Source organism: Capsicum annuum, chromosome 10 (assembly GCF_002878395.1).
Source record: "Capsicum annuum cultivar UCD-10X-F1 chromosome 10, UCD10Xv1.1, whole genome shotgun sequence".
Lineage (NCBI taxonomy): Eukaryota > Viridiplantae > Streptophyta > Magnoliopsida > Solanales > Solanaceae > Capsicum > Capsicum annuum.
This window is the reverse complement of record NC_061120.1, coordinates 218,285,492-218,304,796: the sequence shown is the minus strand read 5'-3', so window position 1 is coordinate 218,304,796 and position 19,305 is coordinate 218,285,492. Positions and strand designations below refer to the sequence as shown.

At 39.0% G+C, this 19,305-nt stretch overlaps 1 protein-coding gene across 1 annotated transcript; it reads left to right on the top strand.

The window, feature by feature from the left end:
* The first annotated feature begins 2,619 nt into the window (after positions 1-2,619).
* LOC107843866 (protein NLP7) lies at positions 2,620-7,129 on the top strand. Its single transcript, XM_016688268.2, has 7 exons — positions 2,620-2,676; positions 3,306-3,526; positions 3,802-4,035; positions 4,623-5,146; positions 5,253-5,300; positions 5,393-6,245; positions 6,391-7,129. Exons 2-7 carry the CDS (start codon positions 3,340-3,342, stop codon positions 7,044-7,046), a joined length of 2,502 nt encoding a protein of 833 aa, XP_016543754.1. The 5' UTR covers positions 2,620-2,676; positions 3,306-3,339; the 3' UTR covers positions 7,047-7,129.
* Positions 7,130-19,305: the final 12,176 nt, after the last annotated feature.

The following is a 19,305-nucleotide window of genomic DNA, read 5'->3' as shown; positions in this document are numbered from 1 at the left end:
TTTCGTACGTGATTTTATCATTTTAAGTAGCGATTATATACTATCGTATTCAGTTATACGAGATTATATAATTTGTTACTTAAATATTTATTTTACAAAATATCGGATTTAATTAAGGCTTATCTTGAAAATAAACTCAAATGATTAAAATCTTAATTTAAATATAATTTATTCTCAAAAATAATTTATTTGAATAAATATGCATTCATTTTATTAAATCAAGAAGCTCGGGATAAAAAAAAGAAGGTATTAATTCGTATCGAATTTTAATTTAATTTAGTCAATCTATTAGATTTGATCATAATTGAAAATTGGTCATAATTGCAATGCAATTCGTCAATTAATTTTTAATTTGGTCAAAATAAATAAATATGGTTAAATTTTAAATTCCATATAACCTCAAAATTCTCAAGAACTCTCATAACTTTTACCCAATTCCTACCAAAAAATAAATTCAAATTGTACTATTTCCCCCAACTTTGTCCTTTTCCAATTTTGAAATTCAAAGATTGTACTACATTGTACTATTTCTCCCCACATTATCTTCTACCTCACCTTATCTTTAATTTTTACATTCCAAAAACCCCCTAAATGTTTTTTCTCCCACATTGGTGGATGACAAGAAATAAATCTCAATCCTTTCCTATAAATACTTCTCTCCTATATTGGTGGAAAAGGAAAAAAAATACCCCATTCTCTCCTATAAATACTATCACTATTTTGGTAAAGAGAGGAGGGAAGAAGGAAGAAAAAAGAGGAGGAGAGGAGGAAAAAAAGACTAGAAAGGTGAAAAAATCAGCAAAAATAATTATTTTTATTTAGTAAAAATTTTTGTTTCATAAAGTTGTTCAGCTAATCAAAATTTTTGAGTTGCCGACGACGTTTTTCGGTGGTTATTGATTTCAACGAAGCTCGTAATCTTGTTTTGCTGCCCCCCAAAAGGTAAACACACCTTCTTTTTTTTCTTTTAGTTTTTATTATTGTTTTTCTCTTCATCTTTTTTCTTCTTCGTAGTTCGTAGATATAATCTTATTTGTTGGGATTGCCTTGAAGGCCCTAGGACGTTGTGGTATCGATATTCTAATTATTTTTATGTTCATGATATAAAAATGAGCTAGCAATATTTTTTCTTCGATTGTATGTTGTATGTGTCTTTTTTGACTTTATTCTTTGATTATTTTGGATAAAGTTTCAATCTTTGCTTAAAAGATGTATTTATGCCTTTTTTAAACTCATTGTTGTTGGATACATTTGTTTTTAATACATAAAGTTATTTTCTTTATGTTTAGAAGAATAGTTAATGTTAAATATTTTGCCTTTTCACCTTATTCTTTGATTATTTGAATAAAATTTAGATCTTTATTTGAAAACGATACTCATGTCTTGTTTAAACTTATTGTTAGTAGATATATTTGTTTTTAGCACGTAAAGTTATTTCCTTTATGTTGAAAATAATAGATAATATTGATTGTTTCTTTTTTTTACTTTATTCTTTGATTATTTTGAATAAAGTCTAGAACTTTACTTGAAAAAACAATACTCATGTCTTGTTTAAATTTATTGTTGGCCGATATATTTATTTTAGAATGTAAAGTTGTTGTTGTTTTATGTTGAAAAAATAGTTACTATTGTTTGTTTTGTCTTAATAAAAAGAGTAATTGATTACATCAAGAATTTGTCATTTGCTTGTTAATTATTTTAAGGGATCTCCAAAATCTTCGTATAAGAAATGAAGTGATAGCTTTATTTTTTATCCACGATGTTTATTTTTTTTCTTTTTTTCTCATGTTTTTAAATTTGTCAAAATGATGAGAAAGTTCGAATTTTTGTGGCTAAATAGAATTATTTAAATATTTCTGAGTCATGCATAATATGATTGTTAAACGATATTTCACTTTTAGAAATGTTAAACTTCTATTCTTATTTTCTTACTCCGTATTGTTATATGTGCTCTTTGTGTGTGTAAAGACTTGATTCATGTCTTTCTTTTATTCATAATGTCAAAAGAGAATCAACAATGTCTTAGAAATATAAACCATAGGTCGTTATGCGTTTTTTCCATAAAATGTTGATTGTGATTTAGATGTATGAATTTTCGTTAATGTCTCCTTAATTGAGATTTAGGATTCTGTTGCTTGAAAAGTTAAGCTTTATTTTCTTTTGTTATATGAATTAGTATCTATGTTTGTTCAATTTTAGAAGTCATGAGTATTTTCCTTGTTGCCTCATCCCTTTACTTTTGCAAGCTTACGTTGTTTGTTTCTTGTATTAATTCATTGAATATGACCTTCTTCCTTTTACCTTTGTTCATTCTTGTATGAACATAAATCATGAGGCATGTAAGTGGGTGTCTTTGCTTTGCATTTTATTTGTTGACTCTCATTCTTGTGCAAGTGTGCTTATCATTGTCATTCAAAAATTGGTTCTTGATATTTTATTTTGCTTTAAAATATGTCACTTTTATGTCTTGAACATATATTAATTTCTTTATCTGTTTTTTGCATGCAAAAAATGTCTCGAGTCCAAATGGACTCTTCTCCTCTTACATTTCATAATGGGTAAATGAGGCTCACCCCTTCGAGTCAAGTTCGAAATTTAAACTCAAGGTCCACTACATGACGTGCGGGTGCTAGAAGATAGACGAAGAAGGAAAATGAGTCAAAACCCATTGATGAGGTCACTAAGAGACTTGAAAAGTCTCAATTTTTATTATTGTCTTCTTTTTATTTATTCATTTAGTCATTTATTTATTCATTCATTTCGGCCTCGAAGCCAAAGTTGTATTTAATACAGGTCGAGCAAGATCCGAGCCAAAGGCTCGGAAAATAGTTTAGGACAGGTGAAATGGGTTGGAAGCCCAACTAGACTAGGACAGGTCTCGTTGATTTGGGCCTAATGGCCTAAATCCTTTACTTTCTCCTCCCTTCTCCTTTTATGTGTTTATTTGTTTATTAGTTTTGTTTAGACTTAGTTAAAATTCCTACTAAGTCGCCTAAATCTATTTTACATAAGTCTTTTTTTTTTTTTTTTTGAAAAAATCAAATCACTATTTCAACAAATTAATCTTTTCGAAGTTAATTAAAAGACGATTTTCAAATAGTCCAGATAACCGCAAGTTAGCGGACGTTTTAGGTGCCTAACACCTTCCTAAAACGTTAATAGGAACCGCTTATTTAGAATCTCTAACTTAAAATGATTTTCCTGTTTTGAATCGTTTAAAATATTTTATAAAGATTTCTTAATTCCTTTTTAAAATTAAGTGACGACTTTCTTCAAAAAGTTAAAATTTCTCCGCAAAACAATAGGTAGGAGGACTACATTCAAGTTGCAGGAGCCAAGATGCCAACCAATAAGAAGATCATGCACAATCATAAGGCAAATACAAAAAGTTCCATTACTATTAAGAATAGAGGAAGCACAAGGAGAATGACTACGATCCAAGGTGGTTCGCTAGGCCCTTACCATCTTCGCAAACCTGAGCTCAAGTTGGCAGTGGAGTTCAAGACTACGGCTCCGGATATGTTTGGTTAGTTAAAATTTCAAAATTATCAAAATTTAGATTTTTTGTCAAACAAGCTAAAAGAGTCATTCCACCAACTTTTCACTGTTTGAATTTGCTCCAAAAGCCAACTATAAGGCCAAAGGTTCAGCCAGAATAAAATACTCAATTATCTAAAGGTTCAGTTTATGAATTTTTTATTACTCCAATGCTGAGATTAAAGTTCATCCTATCACTATAAAGCTGAAGTTTTTCAAAGAACATTTTAACCATTTCTATAATATCTTTGTTAAAAATGGCAGTAGATCAAGCAACAGAACAACTACAAATTCAAGAATTTGAAGAAAGTCAATATCCAGCAACTATGGAATCTCCAATAAATCTTTATAATCTTGACTGCTATTTCAACCTCCCTCCTAGCCCTCCTTTCTCTGACCTTTTGTTATCCCCTTTGTGGAATTCTTCTGATTGCAATGATACTGGAAATTCTGTTGGAAGTGCTATTAGGAGGATCACCGATGATCTACACTTTTCCGGTAAGTTTTTCCTAAGATTCAAAAGGTTGATCTTTATTTACTTTACTGTATTATGAGATTCGTAGTCTTCAATGAGCCCATCATGTTAGACTTATATCATGTTGACGTGTATGACTATCTCATTTAAAAGTTTAAGCTATTAGATAGAATACACTTCTATTTACGTAATTCCATCTTCAACAGATGTGATAAAAGGAGGAATATTTCTCTTATGTGTCTAGGTGGTAGACTTAAACATTGAATTATGAGTTTCTATACATGAATAGATGGAAGTTAAATTTAAAGAAAAAAAGGTGTAATGGAAATTTTATGAAGGGATTACAGCAGTAAAATAAACTTCTTTATTCTTAAAGTTTGGAAGACAAATTCCAGAAGACATCTTATCAGTGTTGTCAAAGTGCGCTTAAGCCTTTAAGCGAAGCTCAAAATGTGTTGAGCACTTCACCTCGGTTAATGTGTGCTTCCAACAAGCATATTTTCCCTTGCCGATGAGCCTTTTGACACTAAAAAACTGATATTTCACTTTATCGTTAATTTTTTTTCGATTTCTTTGTTCATATATTTGTATGAGATTGATGCATTGACAGGAGATTCTGAATCATATCCTGACGGTTCACCTGGAGATTTTGGTAAAAGCCTCAAAATGAGCCCTTGTAGTATTAAAGAAAGGATCTGTGAGGCACTTAGATACATTGATTCAATGGGAGAGGTCATTTTAATTCAATTTTGGGCACCTGTAAAGGTAAATAGTCAGTTTGTACTTGCAACTAGTGGGCAACCATTTGTTGGTGGTGATTCCACAATTGCGATTCTTCAGTATAGAATGATTTCTCTCATGTATGCTTTCTCTGTTGATGGTACGGATGATGGATGTATTGGGCTTCCTGGACGTGTCTTTATGACGAAATTCCCAGAGTGGACTCCGAATGTCCAATATTACTCGAGCAAAGAATTTCCACAGTTAGATCATGCTTTAAACTACAATATCCGCGGAACCCTGGCTCTTCCGGTGTTTGAAGGAGAGATCTGTGTTGGTGTTCTTGAGCTCGTAATGACATCACAGAAGATCAATTATGCACCAGAGTTTGACAAAGTCTGCAAAGCATTAGAGGTCACTGCTCATATCAGTGTTTCTGAAATCACGGAATTAATGTTTCTGCCAATATTTTCATGTCGTTGATGTCCATATATAGTCACTAAGAAATGATCTTTTGCAGGCAACCAATCTGAAAAGCACAGGAACATTTGATCAGCAAGCTACATGGGTAAGTTGTTAGAATCACTGAGATGCCAAATTTATTTTCCGCATATCTAACTTGCTTGAACTAATGGTTTCTTGGTAATATTTCTAAACCAGATTTACAATGAAGACTTCAAAATTGCCCAATCGGAAATCCTCGAACTGTTTCTTGCAGTGTGTGAAACTCATAAGTTACCTTTGGCTCAGACCTGGCTTCCTCAAAGGCATCAAAATGCTATGATTTGCGGCAAGAGATTCAGTGGACTAACCTGTGTTCCTAGTTTTGCATTTTATGTAACAGATGCTCATATGTGGGGTTTCCGAGAGGCTTGCTTGGAACATCACTTACAGGATGAACAAGGGCTTCCCGGTAGAGCATTTTCCTCTCTTAATGCATGTTTCTGTGCAGATATAAGCCTATTCTGCAAAAGTGAGTATCCCTTGGTACACTATGCGCGCATGTTTGGGTTGCAGAGCAGTCTTACTGTTCCTGTATGTAATAATCACTCTGAAAAGGACACCTACGTTCTAGAATTCTTCCTGCCTCACAGCAGTACAGACCACAAAATCCAATTGCAAATCGCGGCTTCTATATTGGCAACGACAAAGGAAAGCTTGCAGAATTCTAAGGTTATTCAATGGATAGAACCCAAAGTAGAAGGAAATTTTGAAATTATTGATTTGTCTGTTGGCAAGAAGCTTCGTTTATCACCAGTGCCAGAACTAAACTCCCAAACAATAGACACTAGACATGGACCGGAAACCTCACAAAGTGGACATGTTTCAAAAGAACAAGATTTTTCCATGCAGCAAAGTTCAGAATGTGATGTTGCATTACTTAAAGCAAGGAGTGATGCTAATGCAGAAAACATTACATTCTCAATTTTTGAAAAAGATGGAAAGGTGACGTTACAGTTTCTTAAGCAATTTTTTGGAAGAAATCTCAATGATGCCGCCAATTGCCTTGGAGGTAAGATTTAAGCCCTTTAGGATATCCTCTTTTTTGGTTTTCACTCTTTCATATCGTATTTTAGACTGGATTTTCCCTCCCTTCCTTGTCAGAAGAAGCAACAATGAAAATGAAACTTGTACTTCTTTGTACCCTTTGAATGTAGTTAGTCGATCCACATTCAAGCGAATTTGTAGGCAGCAGGGGATATTCAGATGGCCTCGGATGAAGAAAACAAGTACTACAAATTGTTTTCACCGAATCACAGAGCATGTAAATGAAGCAGCTCAAATGGTTGAAGAAGCATCTACTAGCGCTTCGTTGGCACAAGATCCTATGCCTGGTTTTGGTTCAACCTCTTCAACGAACATGAAGAATCCAGTCCATCATGGTTTGCTATTTAAGCAGGTACAAGCAACCACATTCGCACCTGGAACGAGAGAAATGCAAACTGATAAATCAAATACTTCAGTAACACTCAGCAGTTTTGGTATATCAATCGGAGCAGATAAACAAGTTCCTGAATCCAGAATTCCGTCTGTTGCTGCTTTGCAAAATGGAGAAACTGCAACAATAAAGGCAAGATACGGGGAATACTTCATCAAATTTAAACTTCCGTTCTCATCGCAGTTGGCAGAACTGGAAAACAAGGTAGCTGATAGGCTAAAGTTGAAGATTGGAACTTTTCGTATTCAGTATCAGGACGCGGATGATGACTGGATAATCATAGCTTGTAACGATGATTTGGAAAGTTGTCTAAGCGAACGGAGATCACTGGGTGATAAAGCAATCAAAATGCTGGTAGAAAGCATAGATATGTAAAGTTTAACTGAAGTTCTGAATGTGATTTTGTGTTAAAACATGTGCTTTGGGTAATTCAATAATCATTTAAAGCAGTATTTTCATATTAACTTTGTTTGGTTTTGACATCCACGAGTTCTCTTCCATATTGCACCTAATTCGTCATGAAATGATTGTTCATGAATCCGATAATGATGTCAATGGTGCAGCTGTTTAAGTAGAATTATTAACGGCGAGTATTCTTATTGTGAACTAAAACTCCAGTTTGTGAATTTGTTCCACCTGCTGGTGCTGTCAAATTGGTTTCTCTTCCATTATCAAAACTCTATGGTAGTAGTGACGGACGAAAGAGGAAGAGCATTCACCTCTTCTTTAGATTGGGGTTGCTTATTGCATTTGGTTTGTTGAAATGATAGAGGATGATCTTGTCGTTGATGATATAGAATTTGATGTTCTAGAAATGGTTGATGAGACCTACATTGGTCGTACTACTTTTCCTAGAGCAAGTTTCTTCTCAAAATTGAGCATGAGCTTCATGTATTGGATTGGAATGGCCGCCTCTTGTTTGCTCAGTTACTTAGCCTGGTGGTCTTGCGTTTGACTCTAGAAAATTGTTCTTTTACCTCAAGTACAAGGTTCAACCTTAGAGGGGGACGCATTAAGACTTTTTCTTGACTAACTTTTTTACTTAATTTTGATACTTTCTTTTGTATAAAAATTACGAATAAAAGGAAAAACAGGCAAAACGGTGCGAACGGACCGTTTTTAGGCCAAATCGATGTGCTATAGCCCACGGTTCTGGGGTGGGCCCGAGGCCCGAGTGAGTTTGGGGTCGAAAATCGATTGGAGGCCCCCTGGCTGGCTGAGGAGTGAGTGTGGGACGGTTGGATTGGTGGGGCCATTTGGGTGATCAAATGGGCGAAGTGATGTTAACGAGCCATTTTTGGGCTAAATCGGTGCTGTAGCCAACAGCTCCAGTGGTGGGCTCGGGGATCGAATGAGTTTTGGGATGAAAATCGATCGGAGGCCCCCCGATTGTCTAATGAGTGGGTGAATGTGGGTAGGTTGGGTCGGCGAGGCTATTTGGGTTGTCAAACGGGCGAAACGGCGCAAACGGGCCATTTTCAAGCCAAATCAGTGTGCTATAGCCCACGGTTCCAAAGGTGGACCCGAGACTCGAGTGATTTTTGGGGCAAAAATAGTTTGGAGCCCCTCGACTGGTTGAGGAGCGGGTGAGTGTGGGCCCATTGGATCGACAGGGCCATTTTGGTGGTCAAACAGGCAAAATAGCACGAACGGGCCATTTTCGAGCCAAAGTAGTATGATATAACCCATGGTTCCGAGGATGTGCCCAGGGCATGGGTGAGTTTTGGGCAGAAAATTGATCGAAGGCTCACCGATTGGCTGAGGCGCGGGTGAGTATGGGTCCGTTAGGTCAGCGAGGTCATTTGGGTGGTCAAACAAGCAAAACAGCGCGAATGGGCAATTTTTGAACCAAATCGTTGTCCTATAGCCCACGATTTCGGGGATGGGCCAAGGGCCGGGGTGAGTTTTGGGTTGAAAATCGACCAAATTCCCCCAGGCTAGCTGATGAGCGAGTGAGTGTGGGTCGATTGGGTTGGCAGGGCCATTTGTGTGGTCAAACAGGCAAAACAGCGCGAACGAGTTATCTTCGACAAAAATTTGTATGCAATAGCCCACAGTTTTGGGGTGGGCCAGGGTCCCCAATGAGTTTTTAGCCAAAAATTGACAAGAGACCCCTAACTGGCTGAGGAGGGGGTGAATGTGGTCCGGTTAGATCGAGGAGGCTATTTGGGTGGTCAAACGAATGAAAAGGCGTGAACGAGCCATTTTTGGCCCAAATTGATGTGCTATAGCCCACGATTTTGGGGGTGAGCCTGGGAGTATACTAGTGTTGTCCATTTGGGTGGGCAGGGCCATTTGGGTGGTGAAATAATGCAAACGGGGCATTTTTGGGGCAAATCGGTGTGCCATAGCCCATGATTTTGGAGGTGTACCTGGGTCTGGGCATGAGATGGGCCAAAAATTGATCGAGGCATGCCAGGGAGACTAAAGAGCAGCCTAGTGTGGTCTGTTTGGGTGGGCGAGCCATTTAGATTTTCAAACGGGCAAAACGATGCAAACGAAGCATTTTTAAGCTAAATCGGTGTGCTATAGCCCATGGTTCATGGGGTGTGCTCGGGGTTCAGGCATGAAATGGGCCGAAAATCGGTCGAGGAATGCCAGGAGGCTAGCGAGCGGCCTAGTATAGTTCGATTAGTGGGTGGGGCCATTTGGGTGGTCAAATGAGTGAAATAGTGCAAAAGAGGTGTTTACGGGCAAAATTGGTGTGCTATGGCCTACGGTTCTGGGTTTGTGCTCTGGTTCCACGCGTGAAATGGGCCAAAATCGATCGAGACATGTTAGGGAGGCTGGGAAGTGGCATAGTATGGTCCTTTTGGGTGGGTGGAGCCATTTAGATAGTCAAACGGGTGAAACGATGCATTTGAGGCATTTTTAGGCCAAATCATTGTGTTTTATCCCACGATTTTGGGAGTGTGCTAAGGGTTCGAGCATGAAATGGGCTAAAAACTGACAAAGGCATGCCATAGATACTTGGGAGCGGCCGATGTGATCCGTTGCGGGGCCCTTTGGGTGGCCAAACGGATCAAATGGGGCATTTTTGGGCCAAATTAGTGTGCTATAGCTCACAGTTCTGGGGTGTGCCCGATGTCCGGGTATGTAATGAGTCACAAATCAACCGAGCCATGCTAGGAAGGCTGGGAGCAGCCTAATATGGTTCGTTTGGGTAGGTAAGGCTATTTTGGTGGTCGAACAGGCGAAACGATGTAAACGAGGCGATTTCAGGCTGAATCGGTGTTTTATATAACCTATGGTTTCGGGGGTGTGCTTGGGGTCCGAGAGTAAAATAAGCCAAAAAATCGACCAAGGCATGTCAGAGGCTGGAAAGTGGCCTAGTGTGGTTCGTTTAGGTAGGTGGGGCTTTTTGGGTGCTCAAACGGGCAAAATAGTACCAACGGGGCATTATTTAGCCAAATCGGTGTATGATAACCCACGATTCCGAGGGTGTGTCGGAGGTTCGGGTGTATAATGGTCCAAAAATCATCCGAGCCGTGCGTGGACAGCTGGGGAGCAGCCTAGTGCTATCCGTTTGGGTGGGCGGGGCCATTTGGGTGGTCAAAAAGGCGAAACGGTACAAATGGAGCATTTTAGGGCCAAATTGGTCTAGCCCATAGTTTGGGGGTGTGCTGGGGTCCGGGCGTAAAATAGGTCAAAAATCGATCGAAGCAGGCCGGGGAGACTGGGAAGCGACCTAGTATGGTCTGTTTGGGTAGGTAGGGCAATTTGAGTTGTCAAGCGGGTAAAACGGTGAAAACGGAATATTTTTAGGCTAAATCTGTATGCTATAGTCCATGGTTCTAAGGGTGTTCCCAGGATCCAGGCGTGAAATCGGCCAAAAATCTATCGAGGGGTGCTAGGGAGGCTGGGGAGTGGCCTAGTGTTGTCTGTTTGGTTGGGCGGGACCATTTCGGTGGTCAAACGGGCTAAACGGTGCAAACGAGGCATTTTCGGGCCAAAGTAGTGTGTTATAGCCTACGATTCCGAGGGAAGCCCAGGTTCTGGGTGTTGTAGACACGTAATTTTGTCCTATCAAATATAATTCTTATTCCGTTATCACGCACTTTAACCTCGTCTTATAATTTTCTTCAAGAAAAACAAATAAATAACCACTTCATTTTATTTATTTATTTATCTTTGTCTTTATCTAAATAACAAATCTTAACCAATTTTGTCTTCTTTTTAAAACCTCCCAACAACCCTTCCAATTAAAAAACAACACCTCACCTCCCACCTAACCACCCCATACCCCTACCCATACACCTACTCACGATAGCCCCCTTATATTTCTTGTCCACAAAAAAAAAAGAACTTTCTAAGAAAGACACCAAGGACCCACTCCATTTTTTTTATCTTTTGAAAACATGGGATTCTTTTTTGCCCATTGGTGGGGATTGGCATTTTAAAAAAAGATATAGAATTTTCATTTCTTGGGGGATAGGGACAGCAATACGGAGGGAGAGAAAGGAGTCCATCATCATCATTCTTTAAACCCAAAAGAGCCCTTTTTTGACGAAAAAAAATGTCAATTTTTAAGGAAGATTCGGCTTTCTTTTTTCTTCTCCATCATAGACACACATATCTCTCACCGTTCTTCACTGGACACACACATATGCACACTGAAAATCTGCGAGAGAGAGAGATTGAGAGTGAAAAGAAAAGGAGATTGATAGAAAAACAAGGTGAACGATAAGTTGAGGAGGTCGCTAGAGCTTCGACGATGCGAAAACACTGGTTTCAAGCTCCACAATCATCAAATCCTTCAGAAACGTCACCAACGTCAGTCAATGACCAGCTCAAGTGAGACAAAAAATTGTAACCCATCTCCGATTCTGGTCAAAATCCATGGAAAATTATCGAAAATAGACCGGCGTCATGGAGCTTTAGGTTCACTGTCGAGTCCGGGTTTGAACTAAATTTTTGATTGCGGCTTTCGATATCGCGTTTGTCGAGTTAGTGTTGTGGTTCTTCTCGTTGTTCGAGGTTTCAAGTTGCAGATTCGGAATACAAATTTCTTCTGTTCATTCAAATTATATTTGAATTCCAAAGCGTTATTTGAGGTCCGATTCTCTCCCTTCCCCCTTTATTTTAATTTCAATGTGATTGTGGATGTGATTCGATGTCTTTGTGCTATTTTTTGGTTGATTTGTGTGATGTTTGATGTTGTTTGCTTTTGAGTAATTGATATCAGTGGTATAAAAGTGATGATAATATGAATTTGGGTTTGTATCGAAAGGAATTTGGGGGGTGAGAATCGTAAATCAAAAGGAGTAAATATTATATTATTTTAATTCATTATTGATGTTGAATATTGATAATATCATGACAGGTTGAATTTGGATAGGTAAAAGATGTTTAGGTTTGGGTAGGCAAATTTAGGAATGATATTTAATTGAAGGAGTGGAATGTTCGATGTGTTGGTTTATGTTTTCAGATTGAAATGTATTCATTTGGCCGGAGAATGCCCTGAAGATTGATGTACTTATTCACCGGGAAATGCCCCGACATATCATGTTAGCAAAGGCGGATCGTGATCAAGGCCCGAGGCATCGGGTAAAATCTGAGAGCATAGTTAGGATTAGTATAGGCTAGAATAGGTTTATATTTTTGCATTTTTCATTTCTCGGGACTGTATAATTGGACTGGACACTAAATTTTGGATTATTTCATCTTGTTTGTTTGATTGGTTGTTTTGCTTGTTTTGTGTGGTTTATACATCCGTAGTGCCAAACTAGTCGATACACTCTACCAAGTGACCGTGGTTAAACTACGGGATCGAGGGGTGCCTAACACCTTCCCCTCGGTCAATAGAATTCCTTAACCGGAATCTCTGTTCGGAAACAGTTTAAAGAGTCAAATCGTTTTGAAAAAGATTTTCCTAAGGCGACTTAGCACACCCGATTATGCCAAGTGGCAACTCGGAATTTTGAATATAAAAAGGCCTTTTTCAAAATAAATTTTCATCTTTTGTCACTTTAATAATAAAACCCTTTCAACCCTTAAAATCAATCTAATCTTTTCGAGTTAAAAAAAAATGGGGTGTGACAGCTCTGGCGACTCCGCTGGGGATTAAGAAGGATTCGAGCTTTTTTTTTGGAGTTGTATCGGCTTAGTTTGGCATTATGGGTGTATAGACGTTGTTTGTATTGTTTTGTGTTATTTTTTTTATTGTTGAGCTCCTGCATGCTCTTTGTTTACAGTTTTTATCTTATGTGTTACCGCTTTATATTTGGCATCATGTGCATAACCCGAGAAATTTTTTCTGCAACAAGTCCGTAGTGCACGCTGTGTACACGACCTCTAGTTGAGTCACCCTTATCTTAGGAGGGGGAGTCGTTGGCTGGTATGGAGTGGGTGGAAGCTAAAGCAGCCACTATCGACCATACGCTCCCCTGAACAGCCTTGTTAGTGAACCCCAGTGTAGGTCTGCCTTTAGGTCATGCTAATCTGCATAATATTGAGACCTAGCAGGACCCACTTGGTCCTTTGTAGGAAACTCATCTCTGAGGCATCCCTACGTGCTAAATGTTGCATCTTTGAGGGTAACGAGGTTATTTGACGGACTGATTTGGGGAAAAACATGCGTTAGAAATAAAGTGTCTAAGCAATGAAAGAAAAAATGTTTCGAAAAGAAAAAAAGGGAGTTTCGTAGTTTTTAGAGTTCTTTATGGCTTTTATTTTCCACAATCTAAAAATTCAAAAAAAAAAATCTTTTACCTTTCGCACTCATTTTCTTGAAAATACCAAAAAGTTTTTTTTTTTTTAGTTATTGATGTCACTGTTATGTGAAGTGTCTAATTAACCCCCCCCCCCCCAAACAAAAAAATTATTTCTCATCGTCCGTCTGTAATTTCGTCTCTCGAGTTAAGTCGTAGTTCGTTTTAATCCTTAATTATCCAAGCTGGACGAACTACGCATATCTAATTCCCGCCCCTCGGGATGGGATACGTAGGCAACTCTCGGTGGGTCCGGTAATCTTTATTTTAGCCTTTGTCTGAGCCTTAGCCTAGATCTTTCTCCTCTTAATTTAGTGTTGTTAGTAGGTTTTAGCCAAGTAGGCTAATTTTATTCAGTGATACTGTTCGACGAATTGGAGTCATAAAACGGTTTGTCCCTTCGACATATGTCCACGTCAAAGTCCCAAGGGTTGGGAATCTTTCGTCCTATCAAATTTTGAGATAATGTCTCATGTGTTATTACAGGATGGATCTGTCCACAAAGTCTAGAGTCCAAATGGTTGGCAAGGTGCCCAAAAATTTAATCAAATGGTGGGGCATATTTAACTATGTCGAACAACGGGAGTTAGAGAAGAAGCTCGGTACTCTCATTTCTCTTTTGTCTATCACACCCCGCCCAAACCTAATCGAGGTTACATTGACTTTTTAGGATCCGACTTGTCTGGTTTTTAGGTTTGGAAGTTTTGAAATGAAGCCTATCCTGGCAGAAATATCATGTTTATTTGGATTGCCCTACATTAAGAAGACGATAATTCGGGTGCGATGTCATTCTCCTAATAGGTTTCTCCACTGTTATGGATTGAAAGTTAATAACCAACTAGGGTGCCTTAACCAATCCTGGATCTCTTTCTATTACTTGTATGCTCGGTTTGGCCTTCCAGACGGTTTCGATTGTTTTTGGGATGAATTTTATACAACTAAGAAGAATTAGGAGAAACGTCACCTTAAGTTCTTCACCTTTGTTTTGTTAGGAACTTTGGTATTCCCTTTGGAATATAGGCGTCTTAATACTCATTTGTAAACTATAGCGATGAACTTATTTAACAAAGATAAGGGAGACGAGGTCACTATCGTACCCATGATCTTAGTGGAGATATATAAAGCTTTGACCGAGGTAAAAAGGGGTATGCAATTTTTTGAGGGGAGCAACCTAGTACTACAACTATAGATGAAGGATAATTTGCACGCCCCTTCTTTGCTTAAGTCAGACATAATCGACCGTTGTCTGCCCAGTCGAGTGGAAACCATAGAAGACAGAATGCGCTTTGCTAAATTTTCATTACCCGTAGGAGTCAATGCTTGGATTGAGTTTCTTGAATTAAGAATAGATGACAATATCCTATGGACCTATCTATGGCTCCGGCTGAAAGTAATCTTGGTTGGATCTAGCATACACCATATTCTAGTTTTGTTGAGGCTTAATTGTACCCGACCATATACTCCTCTTAGGGTAATGCGTCAATTGGGTAGAGTGCAAGATGTTCTACTAATAGTGGACTTTCAACAGGATGTGGAGTACTTTAGGGACCAAGCCAGGGGTGAGATCAAGTATGAGCAATTCTGGAGTAATGCAACATGGCAGGGCATGGATATTCTCAGGATAGGTTTAGATAATCCCGGATATATTTAAGGATATGGAATCTGGTTACAATCTATTCCTCGGGATGTCAGCATACCATTACCAGTACATCTTATAGGGAGGATACAAGATGAATGCATAGTTGGTGAACGTCAGGATGAAGTGGCGGGGGCCAAAGTAGAAACACTGAGAGTTCTGTTATTAGGTTTGCTCAAAACTATGGAGGGGTGTCAAAACAGTCTTTTCAAGTGTACTCCTAATGAGGCAGGAATACGTGCCAGAGGCATCTTCCCAAATATTGAAGGGTCCTTACAAGATATGCTACATAGTTTGAATGGGAGAAAGAGAACTTCACAGGCAGGTCCATCTCAGTCAGGGTCATCACGCAGGGCACCAGTTTAAAGGAGCATTTCCTATCTTTTGTTTAGTTTGAGTCCTTTACTTTTCTTCCGTTTGTAGTATTTTGTCTTTATTAAGTCGCTGTCAAGTTTGCTTTAACTTTTGAGTCTTTATTAGGAGCATTATGTGTGTTGTCATGCTATGTCTAGAATGTCATTCAGTCTTTGTTGATTAGTATCGAGGTTGTCTTAATTTCGTTGTATGTTTTTGTTGTTTATTTCATCAAAATGTTATGATGTTATGTCTTTCTTTTATTTGTTTGTTTTCGTTTTTTGTGAAAAATAAAAAAATAACCTTTAATTATGTGAGTTTATGCATATGCATCCCGAACTACGCAAGATCTGATTCATGTACAACATGATACGTAGGCAACCTACTTTTGGGTTCGATCTAATCATTTTGTTTCGTTGTTTTTCATAGGTTTTTCCTCTTCTAAAGAAAAGCAAAAGCCATAAAAATGATAAAACGAAGGTAGATAGTGAGAGAAGCAAAGAAAGAAAGGATGATGAGAAAGTAAAGTAAGAGAAGTGAGGGCGAAGGAAAAGAGGTGTGTTTGGAAGAAAGATGCAAAAGAGTGTAATGAAAATCGAGATGGTGCTAAAATGACCTTGCTACCCTCAAAGGTTGGTAGAAATGAACATGAATCTAGGAAAAGTTTACCAATGTGATTCACATGCTTGTTGTATAGCCTAATCCTAACGGATGTTGTCTTTGATGAGTATGTTCTTTCAGATAACAGTGGTTGGTTTGCAGCACTTTGGCTAGTCACTCGTACTTTACTAGATCAAAAGCAAAGCTCACTATGGCTAGCAGGGAGAATGAAAATTCACTTATTGACCCAGATCAGGATCCTAGGGAAGAAAGTTTATAACGCAATGATGAGGTAGTAAGGCTCAGGCAACAATTGATAGATTTGCACCGAGCATGGGCTAGTGGCATGCCGCCTCCTCTGCAACCTGAAGGTCTTGGTAATATCTCTAATTGCCCACCGCTTTCTCAGGCGCAATTCTCTGCTCCTACTGAATCACCAGAGCACGCACCAGGATTCACTCCGTGACATTATTATCCTGGCACTTCTAGTGTGCCTTTGGCAGCTCCCCAACCAAGACCCGCTGCTCAACCGGTGCCACCGATCATAGCGGTGTTTGTGGCTCTGCCACCACCTGAAGCTCCCACATATGTTGTGCGTTCAATAATAAGGTTTCCTCGGTCTGCCAGTGAGCTGGTATTGAAGGTTCCAGATAGTCAGTATTATGCCGTGGAGCGTACTTTGAGAATGAATGAACCGTATGGGTACACTCAGCCACCTGTATTTCTATTTGATACGAAGAAACCCATCGCAACAGAGGAACAAGAAGTCATAGCTCGGAAATTGAAAAGTTTGGAACAGTCCATGAGGAATTTGCAGGGAATCGAAGGTTATAAGAGTGTTTTCTATAAAGATCTTTTCATGTTCCCAGATGTCAACCATCCCCTCAGTTTTAAAATGCCCAAGTTCGAGAAGTATGTTGGGCACGGTGATTTCGTGGCACACTTGAGATGTTATTGCAACCAATTGAGGGCTACAGAGGGAAGGAAAGAGTTGCCCATAGCTTTCTTTGGTGAGAGTCTTTCTGATCTGACTTCAGAATGGTTTGTCGATCAAGATATCGACAAGTGGAATAGTTGGGATGACTTAGCTTCTGAGTTTGTGCAATATTTTTAGTATAACGTCGATCTGATTCCAGATAAAAAATTCTTGATCAAAATGAAGAATAAAAGCACTAAAGGCTTTAGGGAATACGCGATAAGGTGGCATAAACAAGCCACCAGGGTAAAGCCTCCAATGAAGGAGAGTAAGTTGGTAGAGGTCTCCATTCAGGCACAGGATGAGACCTATTTTCAATATTTACTTTCGGCAATAGGAAAGTCTTTTATTGAAGTCCTCAAAATAGGGGAGATATTAGAGGATGGAATTAAGACCGGCTAAATAGTGAGTTTTGCCGCATTGAAAGCCACCACACAAGCGATTTAAGGTGGATCTGGCGCGTTCGGAGGTAAAAAGAAGAAAGAGGACGTGGAGACCATTATTGCTGGACCCCATTCCTATCCCAAAAAACTGCCTCGCCCCTATCCCCAATCCCAAGCCTAAGCCTATGTCCAAACTCTATATATTCCTCCACACCATTACTCTCCTTCACAAAACCCACCATATGTCATTCCACCCCTTTCTTACCTAGTATATGGTGCACAGTCATATGCCCAAACCCCTTCTTACCCGCAATAACGTGTGCAAGCTCCACAAAATCATCCATCAGCTCTACCAAATTACCAAAACCCCTTCAGATCGGGTTTCCAACCCAGGCCCGAGTACAAGAAAGAGAAGGCAGTCAAAAATCAGTTCACCCCTCTTGGGGAGTTATATGCTAACTTCTTTGATAGGTTGAGAAAGATGAAGGTCTTAAGCCCAATTCAAGGAAGGCTTACAAATCCACCTCCGAGGAATTTGGATTATTCTTTAAGGTATGCGTACTATTCTGACATGCCAGGCTCGATATCGAGAAGTCCAAGATTTAATTGACACAAATCAGATGCTAGTCCAGGCCCCGGAGGTTCCAAACATTAACTAAAATCTGCTGCCAACCCATGCTGAAACCAATATATTAGAATTGATATATAATGGGAAAGAGTAGTCAAGATGTTATAAGCCTATTGTCAAGATACAGACCAGTAAGGAAAAATCGGTGAATGTAGCAGAGTCTTTGAAAGCAATTTCATTGAGCCAGGATGGAATGACAGAAGATAAAGCCCAAGAAAGCACAATGAAACCCCTGATCACAGTGCAAGGTGCCAGAAGGTATATTGATTTAAGTCAGGATAAACCTAAGTTGACAGTGGTAGGAGCTCCGAGTAAGCTCATCTTGACGTTGAAAGGAGCACTGCCAGCGCCTATTGTCCTCAAATCGGTGACCCAACCTCCGATAGTTGATACGAAAAAGGTTCCCTGAAACTATGGACAGACTGTGATGACCTATTAGGGGAAGAAAGTAGTGGAAGATGTAGATGAGGTAGGGGATTTGACTCGGTCAAGAAGATTCTTCGTGCCTGAAAGTTTAAGAAAGTCAAAGCCAATTGTGAGTGGACCTTCATCTATCAAAAAGCCTTTCACTAAAGAAGAAGCCAAAGAATTTCTGAAAGAGATGAAGTTGCCAGAGTATTCAATAATAGATCAGTTGAAGAAAACCCTTGCTCAAATTTCCCTCTTATCTTTGTTGTTGTATTCCAAGGAACATCGTGATATTATACTGAAGGTATTAAATGAAGCATATATTCCTAGGGAGATTACAGTAAATCAGGTTGAGAAAATGGTTGGAAAAATCTTTGAGGTCAATCGGATCAGCTTCTCTGACGATGAATTGCCTGTTGAGGTACGAGGCATAACTGGGGCCTTTACATTACAGTGAAGTGCAAAGATTTCTAGTCACTTATGTCATGATTGACGGAGGTTCAGGAGCAAATATCTACCCTATTTTTACTTTGCAAAAGTTGAATATTAGTGTTGAGAGAATCAGGCCTAACAATGTATGTTTCAGGGCTTTTGATGGTGCAAAATCAAATTCCATTGGCGAAATAGAATTAATGCTAATTATTGGGCCTGTCGAATTCGCCATAGAGTTTCAAGTATTAAATATCAAATCCTCTTACAATCTATTGTTGGGAAGACCGTGGATCCACAAGGACAAGGCGGTTGCATCTACACTTCACCAGATGATTAAGTTTGAGCATAACAGGCAAGAAGTGGTTATTCACGGTGAAGGAGATTTGTCCGCCTGCAAAGAATCTCCCTTGTCTCTTATTGAAGTAAATAATGTAGCGGAGATATTTTTCTATCAAATTTTTGATATAGAGCCAGTGGATCGTACCCTTGAAGGGCAGGTTATACCGG

Bases quoted from the DNA above. Each gene is read 5' to 3' on its own strand.
- LOC107843866 (XM_016688268.2), top strand. From the start codon at position 3,340: ATGCCAACCAATAAGAAGATCATGCACAATCATAAGGCAAATACAAAA. The intron at 5,301-5,392 runs GTAAGTTGTTAG...TTTCTAAACCAG, and splicing joins TTGATCAGCAAGCTACATGG to ATTTACAATGAAGACTTCAA. The intron at 6,246-6,390 runs GTAAGATTTAAG...CTTTGAATGTAG, and splicing joins TGCCGCCAATTGCCTTGGAG to TTAGTCGATCCACATTCAAG.